At 53.3% G+C, this 14,804-nt stretch overlaps 1 protein-coding gene and 1 long non-coding RNA gene across 2 annotated transcripts; one reads left to right on the top strand and one right to left on the bottom strand.

The window, feature by feature from the left end:
* Positions 1-223: 223 nt before the first annotated feature.
* On the bottom strand, positions 224-2,359 carry RPL36 (ribosomal protein L36). Its single transcript, XM_005513878.3, has 3 exons — positions 2,122-2,359; positions 1,174-1,308; positions 224-351 (listed from the first exon to the last, which is right to left on the bottom strand). The coding sequence occupies exons 1-3, from the start codon at positions 2,212-2,214 to the stop codon at positions 262-264; spliced, it is 318 nt and encodes a 105-aa protein (XP_005513935.1). The 5' UTR covers positions 2,215-2,359; the 3' UTR covers positions 224-261.
* Positions 2,360-6,115: 3,756 nt separating this feature from the next.
* On the top strand, positions 6,116-14,727 carry LOC135576485 (uncharacterized). The gene is made up of 3 exons (XR_010468257.1): positions 6,116-6,449; positions 6,930-7,077; positions 10,973-14,727. It is a non-coding gene; the product is annotated as an uncharacterized LOC135576485 (long non-coding RNA).
* The last annotated feature ends 77 nt before the right edge of the window (positions 14,728-14,804 follow it).

Below are 14,804 nucleotides of genomic sequence, written 5' to 3'. Positions count from 1 at the left end.
CCATCTGGCTGGAAGGAATCGCAGCCTTCACAGGCACAGCTACTGCAGGGGCTTCCAAGGCAACGCCAGCGCCGGGATGTACCGCAGGGCAGCGCCAGCACCTCCGGCTGCAGGTAAAACGAAACAGCAGTGAGAACTCTCTGTTTCTCTAGCTTAGAGCCCCCCGAGCACAGCCCCTCGGGATGCCCGGGGGCGCCCCGCTCCTGCAGCCACCACACCGCTCTGTGAGAAAGGACTTTATTGAGCTACAGCCCGTACAGCTCAATCCTTCTTCGCCGCCGCTTTCCTCATGGCTGCCAGGACGTTGCTGAGCTCCTCCCGCTTGCGCTTGGCGCGGATGTGGGTGCCGACCTGCGGGCAGAGACGTTGGTCAGTGTCCGTCCCGCGGGGAGCAGGTGTGATTTGGCCGCTGCCAAATTCACCGCGGAATCCTGCGCTCAGAAAGCAGGACGGGAGGGTCCTGGTAAATACGGACTCGAGCCCCAGCCACCTCGACTGGCCCTTTCCCCAGAAAATAAGACAGGGTTTTATATTAATCCGCACTCCAAAACTTGTTACTTTTTTACATGTATAGACGCCTGGACACTATTTAAATTGGCTTTTTAATGAACTGAATCTAGGGCTTATTTTTGAGTGGGGCTTATATTTCGAGCATCCTCAAAAATTCCCCCAAAAATCACGCTAGGGCTTATTTTCAGGGTAGGGCTTATTTTCAGGGTAGGGCTTATTTTCAGGGTAGGGCTTATTTTCAGGGTAGGGCTTATTTTGGGGAAAACAGATCACATCCCAGTAGTATTTCTACTCGGTTACTTGAGGAAATGCAGAAGCTGCTTTCAGCTCTCACAACTGAACCCATTTCAAGTCACTTCATTATCGTACCCAACCCTGGTCAGTGTCGCTCCCTTTTCCCTGCACCAGATTCACAAATACGCAGGAACAGCCGAGGCTGTGTTACTGCAGCTCGGGGGATTTTTGGCAAAGCACTTTACATCCATCTCCCACCCAACCCAAGCAACATTCCCCCCACTCCCTCGCACCAATAACTTCCCAAACAAGTGAAAAAAAATAAGAGAATTCATTAAAGAGCAAAATATCTCAAGGGAAGGGGAGAAACCAGAAAGTTAACGACAGCAGGGTGTTTGCCGCCCTCGCTGTGATGTCAGATTGACTCACCCGCTTCTTGATGAACTTCAGGGCACGTTTGTCTTTGGAAACTTTCAGCAATTCCATGGCTCGTCTCTCGTAGGGCGCGAAGCCGCAGACTTCCCTGATCATGTCTCGCACAAACTTGGTGTGTTTTGTCAGGCGCTACAGGAAGGGGGAGGAAAAAAATACGGATAGTGAGAGCTAATTAACCCCGACTGGACTGCCAAGAGTCGTGGCAAATTCTGAGACCCAAAACCAGCTTCTGTTACCAGCACGTCTCAAGGAAGTGTAGGGAAAAGGGTCCTGGGGACAGCAGGGTGACCATGAGCCAGCACTGGGCCCTTGTGGCCAGGAAGCCAATGGTACCTGGGGTGGGTTAGAAGGGGGTGGTCAGTAGGTCAGAGAGGTTCTCCTGCCCCTCTGCTCTGCCCTGGGGAGACCACACCTGGAATCTTGTGTCCAGCTGTGGCCCCTCAGTTCCAGCAGGACAGGGAACTGCTGCAGAGAGTCCAGCGCAGCCACCAAGATGCTGAAGGGAGTGGAGCATCTCCCGTGTGAGGAAAGGCTGAGGGAGCTGGGGCTCTGGAGCTGGACAAGAGGAGACTGAGGGGGGACTCATTCCTGGGGATCAATATGGAAAGGGGGAGTGTCAGGAGGATGGAGCCAGGCTCTTCTGGTGACAACCAGTGACAGGACAAGGGGCAATGGGTGCAAACTGGAACACAGGAGGTTCCACTTAAATTTGAGAAGAAACTTGTTGGGGGTGAGGGTGGCAGAGCCTGGCCCAGGCTGCCCAGGGGGTTGTGGAGTCCCTCCAACACAAACCATTCTGATCCTGTGACCGGGGATGGGGCGGATCGCGCCTTTTCCCGCGCTCTCCGGTTCCACACGCACAACAACGCTCGCACCCCCTGAGCCTCAGGCCCCGTGCGGAACCCCCCGCAGCCCCCGGACCCTTCCCCGCCTCATACTCACCCCGCGGCGGCGGCACTGCCGGGGCTTGGACACGTTCTTGGTCACCTTGTAGCCCTTGTTGAGGCCCACGGCCATGGGGTAGCGGATCGCCATGTCTGCGGGCAGGGAGCGCTCGGAGCGGCCGCGGATGGAGCCGGATGGAGCCGGATGGACGCGGAACCCGGCGCTGCCTCAGCTGCCGCCCCGCTGATGGCTCCGAACCGGAAAGAGAGAGCAGCGCGCGGAACGCTGGGACAACATCTCTTCCGGCTCGGCCGCGCCGAGTCGAGGGCGCTCTATCTCCCACCAAGACCACAGTGGCTGGTCAGAACGGCGCCCCCTGGCGGCGGGCGGTCCCGTCCCCGCCACCGGAGCGGCCGAAGGGCGCGGCCACGCGGGGGGAGCCTTGCGCGGCTACCGCGGCCCGTGGGGATCCCCGCGACACGGGGGTGAGCCAGCGCCCCCCAGAAGGGTCCGACGGAGCCTCTGGTTTAGTATCAATGGGACATATCAGGTTAAAGCCCGTGTGGCAGTTGTTGTGTGTGGGTATCCCCCCCGCCATGCAGCCGCTGGACCGCTCTGGCCCTGCTGAAGGGACAGACACGCCCCTTGGCTGACAGACAGGGCCCCTGACCAATGAAACGCCTCGTCTGGAGATACCGTCCTGGGCCACGCCCATAATTGGGCACAGCGCGGGTGAACTGAGGTATAACTGGGGCCAGAGATGACTGTGGGGTTGGTGTCCTGGGGGCCGTGGGTCTTTGGTCGCGGTCTGTCCTTCTCGGAGAGTTTTCTGCCGGACACTTCTCGTTAAAACAAAGCCTGTTTGCAGTTCATCGCCTCTCTGGGTTGATCTTCGGGCTGTCCCCACGCGGGGTTGCTGTGGGTGGGGCTGCCCCTGGCGCCTGTTCCTCACCAGCCAAGGTTTGTGACAACAAGAACACAATTGCAGAGACACCGGATTTGTGCAGCTCCGTGAACACGAAGCACATGTGAGTGCGGCATTAAACCGTCCAGACACCAAAACCCCCACCCGCAGTTGCCACCAACGCCGCTGAAGGTCCGATCACTGTGACTAAACCAACCTCTTACAGGTTTTATTTTCTCCCACAACTTTGAACTTCTGTATCGCTTGGCTATAACTCGGCCACGAGTGACAGACAAGTCAAAAGAAACAGGTGAAATTATTCTGTTGAAATGGAAGAGTTTGGGGTTTTTAATTCCCTGGGCAAATCGGTACCTATGCCAAAGAACCGAGGCGGATGTGTTCAACCCATGAGCTCTATTCTGCTTTCAAAACCAATTCTATTTAATCTATTGAAATTGAAAATATAAATTCAAGTGAAAAATTTGAAATCTTGATTTTTTTGCAACAAATTTCAGAATTGTACATTCTACGATTCTGTTCTAACTCTGTGATTTTACACCCTGCTGCTGGGCACGCTGTAGAACTGCTGTTTGCGGGACTGTTCCTGCGGTACCAGGGCTGTTGTCCCAACACACAAAGTCTGGTTGGGTTTCGTCACCCCACTCAGGACACAAATTCAGCGGCTGAGGAGTTTCATCCCTTGGTTTGACAGCTTTTACAGACCAGCTCTAACGCTCCTCTCCACAGGAGGGCAGAACGCGGACACATCTGCAGGGTGGGGATGACTGTCCCGGACCCTGGACGGACAGACGGAACCGCCCAGCAGAGCCTCTGCAGACATGGGATCTTCCCCTCTCACCCTGGCCCTTGCTGTGCTCCAACTGTGACACTTTCCCCTTTTCAGGGCATGTGCAAACATGTAGATTTTCAATTCCCAAACTCTCCTTGGGTTTCTCTTCATTTTATCTTCCTATTCTTCACTGAACACCCCGCAACACCGCTGAAAGAAAAGGTTCTTTTGGACTCTGCCTCCTGTGATTGCCTCATAGAATCATTTTGGTTGGAAAAGACCCTCAGGATCATTGAGTCTACCCATAACCCACCCCCGGCACTGCCCCATGTCCTGAGAACCTCATGTCCGTCTGTCCAGCCCTCCAGGGCTGGTGACTCCAGCACTGCCCTGGGCAGCCTGTTCCAATGCCCCACAGCCCTTTGGGGAAGAAATTGTTCCCCACATCCAACCTCAACCTCCCCTGGCGCAACTTGAGGCCGTTTCCTCTGCTCCTGGCGCTTGTTCCTGGGGAGCAGAGCCCGACCCCCCTGGCTCCAAGCTCCTTTCAGGCAGTTCAGAGATCAGAAGGTCTCCCCTCAGCTCCTGTTCTCCAGCTGAACCCCCAGGTCCCTCAGCCGCTCCATCACACTTGTGCTCCTTTACAAAACCCTGTTAGAAAATCCAGCTCTCCACTTTCCAGAGGCTTTTGTCCCATTCCAAAGGGGTAAACGCCTTCTCCCGCATTCCCAGCATTTAGTTTGCATCTCAGCTGAATTTCCTCCTCTCTTTGAATTCTGCGTTAAGTCCCCACACTTTTTGCCTTATTGCTTTCCCAGAGTCATTACAGGCAAAGACCCCATCAGGTGAGTGTGACAGGGAGGGAGAAAAGGTGAAGGAAACCACGGGAAGCCCCAGGGCGGGACTGGCTGGCTGTGCTGAGAAGGACCAAAACCAAACACAGAATTCCAGATGTGACGGGACAAGTGCTGGGTAGAGACGCCAGATGTTCCCAGCGAGCAGCGTGGGGCACCCTGTGAGCCAGCAGACCCGGGGGGCTGAGATGGGCTCAGCATCGTGCTGAAATCCAGGCTGCTTTACATTCAGAGGCTGCTGTCTGGTGTTAATTAACAAAAATACACGTGGCAATGGGTGCGGAAGCACTTCAGCACCGTTCCCACAAGTAGCCAGAGGCCTCTGCTTTGAGCTGAGACCTCGTTGCTCTCAGTGCACTGGTTTGTTCTAGAAATGCCCCTTCCCCAGAGCATCCTGCCTGTCCCACCGGGGGCTCTGGAGCTCAAACACTTGTGCAAGTGTTGGTTCTGCGCTGAGTTCTGCCCCGTGCTCCACCAGCTCAATTACACGTGTCCACACAGGATGTTTCCCAAGTGATGGAGCCTCAGTGTCTCCCAGGAAACAATTACAACAGCAACCAGCAAAATCCCTGCGCGGGGTGCATCATACGCAATATTTCTGCAAGCGGGGCCCTTGCAGTGAGGGATGGAAATACCCCCCATGCACCAAGAAGAACAGGGCTCTGAAAAGAGGATGTGGGGACAGCACAAGCGATAACATCTCTGTGCCAGCTAAGAACGGGCTGTGAGACACAGAAACGGTGACAATGAGCAAGGGCCCAGGCACGCAGGGCTGTGCTGGCACCGGCGGGCACTTGGTTGGGTTTATAGAACTAGAATTATAGAATCATAGAACTGTTTGGGTGGAAAAGACCTTCCCAGCTCCCCAGTGCCCCCCCTGCCATAGCAGGGACATCTTCACCAGCTCAGGTTGCTCAGAGCCCCGTCCAGCCTGGCCTGGGATGCATTGGAAGCAACCTTTAGATTGCTAATTCTAATGGTTTGTTGCTAATTAGAATGGTTTGTCACCAGGGCTCCACTCCGCTCTTTGGAGTCTTGGGAAGGTCTGGTTGGTGAGATGCTGGGGCTGGAGAAGCCCCTGGTGTGTAACGGGGACGTCCAGGGAGCGATCGGAGCCAAACCGAGGTGACTCTTCCTTGGTTCAGCTGCTTGGGAGGGGAGTGAAGGTTCTGTGGTGTCCCCACTGCTCCTCTTTTAATTAAAACAACCCACAGGAATGACTCTTCTGCCTTCGGACGCTTTGTCTCTCTGCTACACGGTGTTGCCAAGCAAGTCTCAGCACGAGGGAACGTCCTGCATCATCTCAGCCCAGCTGGGCGAACTCCGGACTGTCTCTCAAAGCCCCATTTTGAGGCAATCAGACTCTAACCGCTTTATTTGGTGGTGGTTTATTAGTTAGTTTAAGTATATTTTTAAACAAAACACTGCTTTGCACACATAGGGCAGTTTTCACATGGGTCCTTGGTTCTTCCAGCTCTCAAGTTGTTTGAACGTGACTTTAAAGAAATCTCCGGTCTCAGCAAGTGAAGTGGGGTCCAGACAATATCCCCAGGAGTCTTTGGGAACTTGCAAGACTTTCCGTAGCAAAATAAGAAACCGGCAGCCTCTACCACTGAAAGCAGGAGAGGAACCGGCCGCCTAAATCCGCCTAAATCCTCCCAGCTCACCCCGTGAGCCGGGGCAGCAGCTGCTCCGCAAGAGCCGCGGGCTCGGCGCTGGAGCCGCTCGTGCGTGGGGACACGGACACGCACAGAGAAGCCACAGACCCGCTTTCCTGGGAGAGGAAAGGCAGGCGCCGCTGCGGCCGTTCCCCTGTCGCTGTGTGATAAAGGGAAGGGTACGTGTTCCTCTAACGCTGCGTTGTGCTCCCCTCCCGGCACAGGCGTGCTGCTAACGCTGCGCCCGCGCCGCCGCGGCCCGGCACCTGTTCCCAGCCCACCTGCTCCACAGGAAACTGGAGACAACCCCTGCTTGTTCCCGGGAGCTTGTGCTGAGCAATGGTTTCCATCCACCTGGCCGGTCCGACCGCCTGCCCTGCCCGAGCCATCTGCAGCTGCCGGACCAGGCAGCGGGTCCATCTGCTGGAGGATTTAACCCTCTGGGGTTTATAACGCTTGGATTTCAGTCTGGGCTAATCCACCTCACCTCCGTTGCCGTGCAATGGAATGCCTTAATTTTGTATCCGCTTGTGCAGTTATAGGTGCCTCAGCTTTGGTTTCCCTTGCAAGTTGCTCATCACTTCCAAGAGAAAAATATATGCATGGGTGAGTAACATTTATTTCTGCCATTGAAATGCAAATTTCCCGCTTTCTTGTAGGGAATGACATGGAGGAGTGCCTCAGTTTCCCCTGGTGCATCACACGCCGGTTCTTCCCTGTGTCAATGCACCTTCCAGCAGGTCCACAGGGGCTCACCTTCCATCCAATGTGCTGCTGCTGGGGGTGGAAACGGTTCACCCTTATCAGGTGGGAAAGGCCATTTACAGCCCTACACATTTCCCTCAGGATTAGCCAGTGTGGCCAAATGCACCCACCATTGGTGTTACTGCTGCCTTTTACAGGGCAGCCCCAGGGTGACCTGTGCATCTCTCAGAATCCCAGAACCCCAGCCTGGTTGGGTTGCAGGATCTCTGCAGATCCCCAGCCCCACCTGCTCCCGCAGGGTCACAGAGCAGATCACACAGGTGGCTCCATGGGTTGGAATGTCTCAGAGCAGGAGACTCCACACCCGCTCTGGGCAGCCTGGGCCAGGCTCTGGCACCTCCCAGCAAACAAGTTTCTGCTCATGTTCACATGGAGCCTCCTGTGTTTCAGTCTGTGCCCGCTGCCCCTCACCCTGGCGTTGGGCACCACTGAACAGACCTCATTCATGTTTACAGATATATAAAGGGGGAGTGTCAGGAGGATGGAGCCAGGCTCTTCTGGTGACAACCAGTGACAGGACAAGGGGCAATGGGTGCAAACTGGAACACAGGAGGTTCCACTGAAAGATGAGAAGAAACTTGTTGGGGGTGAGGGTGGCAGAGCCTGGCCCAGGCTGCCCAGGGGGTTGTGGAGTCTCCTTCTGTGCAGACATTCCAACCCGCCTGGACACCTTCCTGTGTAACCTCATCTGGGTGTTCCTGCTCCATGGGGGGATTGCACTGGATGAGCTTTCCAGGGCCCTTCAACCCCTGACATTCTGGGACTCTGTGTGAGTCTGGTCCATTCTCTGACAACCCCCCGAGATATTGATCCCATTGATCAGATCCCTCTCAGCTTCTCAACAGCCCCAGCTCTCACAGTCTTTCCTCATCAGAAAGATGCTCCAGACCCTTCAGCATCTTCATAGCCCTTGTTCGACTCCCTCCAGTAATTCCTTGTCCTTACATTTACCTCAGCATCCCCTGGTGCTTCTGCTGGGAGAAGCCAACTGGCACTATCAGTTGAACTCTGCCTTCCCAGCCCTGGTCCCACTAAGCCAGGGCACGTCTCTTCCCAGCCCCGCGAGGGCTTTGACCGACACGTCCTGGTGGAAGTGAGAAGGGCTCCCCAGCACAGAGGCTGCTCTTCATTTCTGCAATGACACCGTTCCAGAGGAGCAGCTGCGGGTGAGCTGCTCTCAGCTGTGCTGTCCCCTCACACCGTGTGCCACCAGACAGCTACGGAGCGTTTTTCCGTGACCCATCTCATGATGCAGCATGTTTTGTGAAGGTTTCTGGCTCTAACACTTCCCACTCCTCGCTTTCATGGGTGGATTACCTGCCCACACTTTATCCTTGGAGCTGGGGACATCTGCAGAGTCTGGGGCAGCCCTGTGACCTCCTGCAGGGCAGGGAGCAGCCTCTGGTCACAGCAATGCTCAGGGCAAAGGGAGCCAGAAAAGCACCAAGAATAATTATAGAATCATAGAAAGAATCACAGAATGGTTTGTGTTGGAGGGACCTTCCCAGCCCCCCAGTGCCCCCCTGCCATGACAGGGACATCTTCACCAGCTCAGGTTGCTCAGAGCCCCGTCCAGCCTGGCCTGGGATGTCTCCAGGGATGGTTCATCTACCCCCTCTCTGGCCAACCTGGGCCAGGCTCTCACCACCCGCAGGGCAACAATTCCTTCCTCATGTCCAGTCTGAATCTCCCTCCTTTAGTTTAAAACCATCACCCCTTGTCCTGTCACAACAGGCCCTGCTCTAAAGTCTGTCCCCATCTTTCTTATCGGCCCCTGCAAGGGTTGAGGGGACAGCAAAGGGGCGTCCTTCCCAAAGTGAGTGTTTTTGGAAGCCCCACCAACAGGCCAGGAATTGCAGAGACAACCAACAGGACTGTTTCCTGAGAAGAAGGGGGTAATGGGGGCATCCACCTTCCAGGGAAGTGTGTGTGCCAGCAGGAGAGTCCTGCGGAAAGCAAATGTTGCTGTTGGTTTTACGTAAGAAGGCGTTTTTGACAAGAACGAATAGGAAAATTGGTCATGAATTGGTTAGAGTGGCCAGTTGCTGACACCAAAGGCGAAGCGTGCAGGGTGGGGAGGAGAAAACTATTTGAATGAAAAAGTAAACAGAATTCAAGAGATTTGTGTAAAGACAGCAAAGGCAAAGGGGGGAGCAGTTGGTGCAGGTTCTTCACAGAGGATTATTTACTCCTCGTGGGGATCCCACAGCCAAAGGTGTCCTGAGGTTGGCCAAGCACCTTTGGGCACCTGAGGTTCCCAGTTGCTGCCCTGGGAGCACCCCCAGCGCCTTGGCAATGCAAGGTGAACGTGTTTGTTCTGCTGTTCCCTGTTCTGTTATGTTCTTCTGCAGCCCCAGCCACTGGGAAACGGGGTGAGGTGGCCGCTGAACCGGAACCACCAGATGACGTGTCTTCAGAAAGTATTTGATTAGCAGGAGGGGTACAGTGGGTGGATGGTGATTTCTATTCTGCTTGCTCCAAACCAGTTCAGACGAGCACAGGAATGGGAAAGAGGACGCTCACATCCAGCCAGCAGCCTGCTGGATCCCACGAGCGGCCATGCACGTGGTGTTCCCCTGTGGACACGTCACTGACTGAACTCCTTACTGCTTCTTATATTAAATTGTCGGAATAAGCTGCCGGTGGCTTCTCTGACCACTCAACCCCACGCCAACCTCTGTACATTTCCCCAGACCTGAGGCCATTTTGCAGTTTCCTCCCGCTCCTCGGCCTCGCACGCCAAATGTGTTATGAAAATGCAAACCCAGCAACAGCTGCACACCGGCTATCAGCCGCTTCACAGCATCCCAGAATCCTAGAATGTCAGGGGTTGAAGGGCCCTGGGAAGCTCATGCAGTGCAATCCCCCCATGGAGCAGGAACACCCAGATGAGGTTACACAGGAAGGTGTCCAGGCGGGTTGGAATGTCTGCACAGAAGGAGACTCCACAACCCCCTGGGCAGCCTGGGCCAGGCTCTGCCACCCTCACCCCAAACAAGTTTCTTCTCAAATTTAAGTGGAACCTCCTGTGTTCCAGTTTGTCCCCACTGTCCCTTGTCCTATCACTGGTTGTCACCAGAAGAGCCTGGCTCCATCCTCCTGACACTCCCCCTTTCCATCTTGATCCCCAGGAATGAGTCCCCCCTCAGTCTCCTCTTGTCCAGCTCCAGAGCCCCAGCTCCCTCAGCCTTTCCTCACACGGGAGATGCTCCACTCCCTTCAGCATCCTGGTGGCTCTGCTTCTTTACTATCCAGCAGCCAGCAGATTAATGTTGCTGGTTAAAGCTGAGCAGGCAGACTCCAGCGCTCACACGCCAGACCGGTGTTTTCAGGTTGACCAGGCTCCGAGACAACCACCAAAGGGGTGCGAGACCCAAACAGGCATCGGGAACATGTCCACGGGGGTTGCACACATCTGGATTACGCCTGGGTGAGCATTGGTGTTAATGGTGTGAGTGAATCCCCAGGGACTGATGAGACCTTGAATCATTTGTGATGGCAGCATCACAGACCCCTTCACCTCTCCACACTACCGAGAGTGACAGACGGACACCGTGCTGGTGAACAGAGGCATTCTTTCCTGACGTGCTGAGGGGGAACAGGCCTGGTCTCTTTGTTTCATGGCAGGAACTGTCAGCGAGTGAATTCGTGTCATTTATTAGTTCTCTGTAGTTTGGGAAGCTCAATACTTCGAACTCACCAGTTTATCTGGATCCCATGGAGTTCTAGATAATCTTTTGCACTTGAGGGAGCTCAGAGGCTCGGTCAGCTTGGGAAGTCCTGCAGTGGGTGGATCACCCACCGAGCAACGTCTCCCCAGCTCCCACTGTGTAATGGGCCCAATCTGTTCAGTGGGTAAAACCCAGAAATAGAGTTTAGCAGCACTGGGGCAGCCTGCAAATATCTCCATCAACCTAAAGCTTCTCGTTTGCTGTAGCTTGTGCTCATTTACTCCAGCCAAGCAAATCTCTTTCGTGGTGCCCGAAACATCTGATCCTTGCACCTGCCCACCCACAGCGCGCTGGTGGTGGAGAAAGAAGTGACGTGATGCTGCTGGCGTCCGGAGTTCAGCGCACGGCAGAGCGGGAGCGCAGGCTCTCTCCCGGTCTGTGCAGCCCGCTACCAAACTCAAGACAGCGAATGGCTTCTTGCCGCAGGTTCACCTGCTGTCCCCAGCGTTAGGGACATGCAGGGACAATTGCTGAGCTTCTGCTCTGGCACGTCACCACTGTCACCAGCTGCGGACTGGAAAAACGTTTTCCATTGAGACAGATGCATTGACAGGACCTGAAAGCCAGGTCCAGCGAGCTATTCTGTGAAGCTCAAGAAATACAGATGTTAACAGAGTAATCTCCACGGTCGTCTTCATTTTGTCGCAAGATCGTTATAAAACCTGATAAATTATGCTTTGTAAAATGCTTTGGGTGGAGCGCACTTTGGAATTGCAGAAAGCACTCTTTTAATCTCCTTTATTAAAGTAATATGCACAAGAGAGACTGCTCCCATGCACGTAGCTCTTCACAGCCCTGTCTTCTCCCCTCTCACGTTTACTGTGTGAACTTTACCTTTGGCAGCAGCTCTGTCTTGAGGAAGCTCAGCGCTCCCAGATGTCCACAGCATTGCTCATGTTACGGTGTGCCGTGGGCTAATGATCTTTTAAAGGGGAGCCAAGAGTTTCTGCTTTCACCTTCCTTTGCTAAAAACGGAGCTGCTAACGCACTGGGCTTGGTTGGTTGGTTTGTTTAACAGAATAAAATTGAAGCCTTAACCAGGGAGCCCAGGACAGAGGCCGAGCCGGCGCGGCCCGACGTGAGGTACGTACCAGGTTGCGGCAGCTGCTGGAGGGAAGTACACAAATAGCCTCCTGGCGATGGGCGCCGAGCCAGCTGCAGTTGGTCTGCGGGTTTGAAAATCAGGCGCCAAATGGTTGTTTTGAAAAAAAGAACCCACTGGGTTTGCTGCCACGAGCGCGGCGAGCGGTGCCGGCTTCTGCACACCGTCAGCGCGGGGGGCGCCGCCGCCGCCGCGGCGAGCCGTGATTTCCAGAGCGGCGCTGCCATTGCTCCCGGCTGATAAAGCAGCTTTGTGAGCTCAGAGGAGCCGCAGCTCGGAGCCCGTCCACACCCTCCAAACCGCCGCACGGCAAAAGGATTCCGGGCTTGTTTGTGTTCCGAGCTGAACCTGAACTGCACCGAGAACCTGGGGCTGCCCTGAGTCTTTTATCTTGGGATCCCTGAAAGTATTACGAGAAAAGTCAAAACTCATTATGTTAGAGACTATTGGCCCAATGTTTCATTAAAGGTGATATGAATAATTCCTTCCTTGATCTTAGATTACTTTTGTTATTTACCTACATAAATAGCAACTAATTATGCAGGCGAACACCCATGGCTGCGTCTCCACAGGCTCCAGGAAGCCGGACTAGAAGGAAATGGTGATATTGTTCCTACCTGGCCACCTCATATGTTTTTAGTGGTGTTTTCATGGTATTTTATTACTGTGAAATCTTTCTATTTCTTGAGGAGAATTGCTGAGCGCTGGGGAGCCGGTGAGGGGAAAACTCGGCTGCCGCCGCTGCGCTGGGGCTGCGGTGAATCACACTGCGACTCTTCCTTCCTTCCTTCTTTCAGCCTGATAAAGACTCTGAATTAACCATAGAAACCTCTCCGCTGCTCTTGTGTTACAAACGTGGCTCTTTTTTAGCTTATAAATAAATCAATGTGTGGAAAAGCGACAAAGCAGAACTGTGGCAAGTTGAGGAGTCCTGAGCGCTGACCCCGCGGCTTCTTCCTCTGCCACTTTTCTGTTGAGACAGGGAGGAAATGTGAGGGGTTTTGAAATCAAATTCTCATTTATTTCTACTCATGTGAGACCAGGTCTGGCTCCAGCACGAGAAAAGGGCCACCGGGGCCCTCCTGACCGTGTCCGTCACTCGTGTTCCTGCCGTGAAGGAGCGAACGATCCCAAGTACGGCCCTGGATTGTCCCCCGGGTCTGGTTAACTCTTGGGGTACAGGCTGAATCCTGCCTCAGCAAGGAGGTAAATGCTGTAGCAGCATCTTATTGTTCAAGGCTTCTGCCTAACCTTGTATGCCTGGAATTAGAAATAAACACACCTCTTACATGTTACAGCGTGGAGTCATCTTGAAAAGAAATCCCCGTTCTACATGCTATCTGCTGTTCGCACAACTGCGCCCTGTGTTGCTCTTTTCTACATGTCTCTTAGCAAACTTTCTCATAGCGAATGAGGACAATCTCAACCATGACACACGGCGTTTTCTCTGCTTGCTTTGGTGCTTTCTGACCCTGCTGGAAGCAGTTTTAGTCAATAAAAGCTGAAATTCTGGAGCAGAAATCTGTGAGGTGTGGATGCTTCTTCCAGACTTTGCTAGAAGTTTTTTAAGCACTGCTACTGGGCTGGATTGAATTTGGACTGACAGGAAGATGCTCTGTGCTGTGTGTTCAGTCCTTCCCCCTCCTGAAATCAATGAAAATGTCTGAGACAATCAATTCAACCCCAACAGGCTGTTCAGAGTGAGATAAAGAACACAAGGCAGAGAAAGAAATAAACCCTGGTAAAGACATAACAAATAATAACGTGTAAAGTGAGAAAGAGGAGGGCATGGCAGCAGCTGCTGAGAAACCGAAGCAGTTGAGGGAAGAAAGAGCGGAATTCCCGCATCCCCTGGTCTGTGAAATGTCAGAGTCATTATGAAATCCTGAACAGCGTCAGAAAACTCGTTACACCCAACTGTACAGGAAACAGGTCAACGACGAGGAGATGCTCTGCAGCAAAGGGTACGTGAGGTTTTCCTTTGTGTTTATTACGTTCTGTAGGTAATATCTCCATTTATCTGACGGGGAAGCGCCCCAGTGCCAGGCAGAGCTATCGCTGCTGCCGGTGTTCTCTGACATCCCAAAACTCTCTTCTCCTGTGCAGACAGACAGATATGTTGCACATACCTTTGAGGAAGAGCTCTGACACCGAGCCCAGGGCACTGCCAAGTTCCTGACTTCATTTCAGGGTGAAACCTGTACCTGCACCAGCCTTTTTCTGTGCTCCGCTTCCACAGAGCAAACCTGGCGATGGGTGAGCCTTGGAGTTTGAACAGATGCTAATTCCACGACTGAAGCATCCACTGTACTGCCTGTAGAACACACGTGTCTCGTGGGCTCTGGGCTTTTGCACTTCCCCCCAGTCCCTGGATACTTTCCTGTCCTCATCCCACCCCAAACTGCTCATTTATTTTCAGCAGAGATAGATACGTGTTCAGTTAACAAGGAGGGGAGAGCAGTGGAGTGTTCTGGTTACTGCTAAAGGGATTGCCTAAAAAATATAGCAAATATTAGGAATTATTGTTGGGATGTATTTCAGTGAATTTGTTTAAAACCCCACAAATCTTACTGCAGCACAGCTGAGATCAGCACTATAAAAATAACTGGTAAAATATTAGAACCAACCAAACAAAGCACTGGAACAATCAAAGTTTTTAAGCCGTTATCTAAAAAATCTGACAGACAGAATAATGGGGGAGTTTTGGCTAAGTTTCATGAGCAAAGGGGATTTACATCTGGATTACATTATCAATCAAAACTAGGCAAAAGGTCTAGGAGAATTTCCAAAATATGACAGATGCGCAGAGCATCACGTCAAATCACAAGAGAAGAAATGAGCTAACCCAAAAATGCTTATACAGAGGCTTTCAGCATTCCTAGCGTTTTGTTTTTTCTGGCTTCACGTAAGCAAAGCTTAGAACTGCTCTTCCACGA

Source organism: Columba livia, chromosome 27 (assembly GCF_036013475.1).
Source record: "Columba livia isolate bColLiv1 breed racing homer chromosome 27, bColLiv1.pat.W.v2, whole genome shotgun sequence".
Taxonomy (NCBI): domain Eukaryota; kingdom Metazoa; phylum Chordata; class Aves; order Columbiformes; family Columbidae; genus Columba; species Columba livia.
Note: the sequence above shows the minus strand (reverse complement) of the source record. Positions and strands in the feature narration are given on the sequence as shown.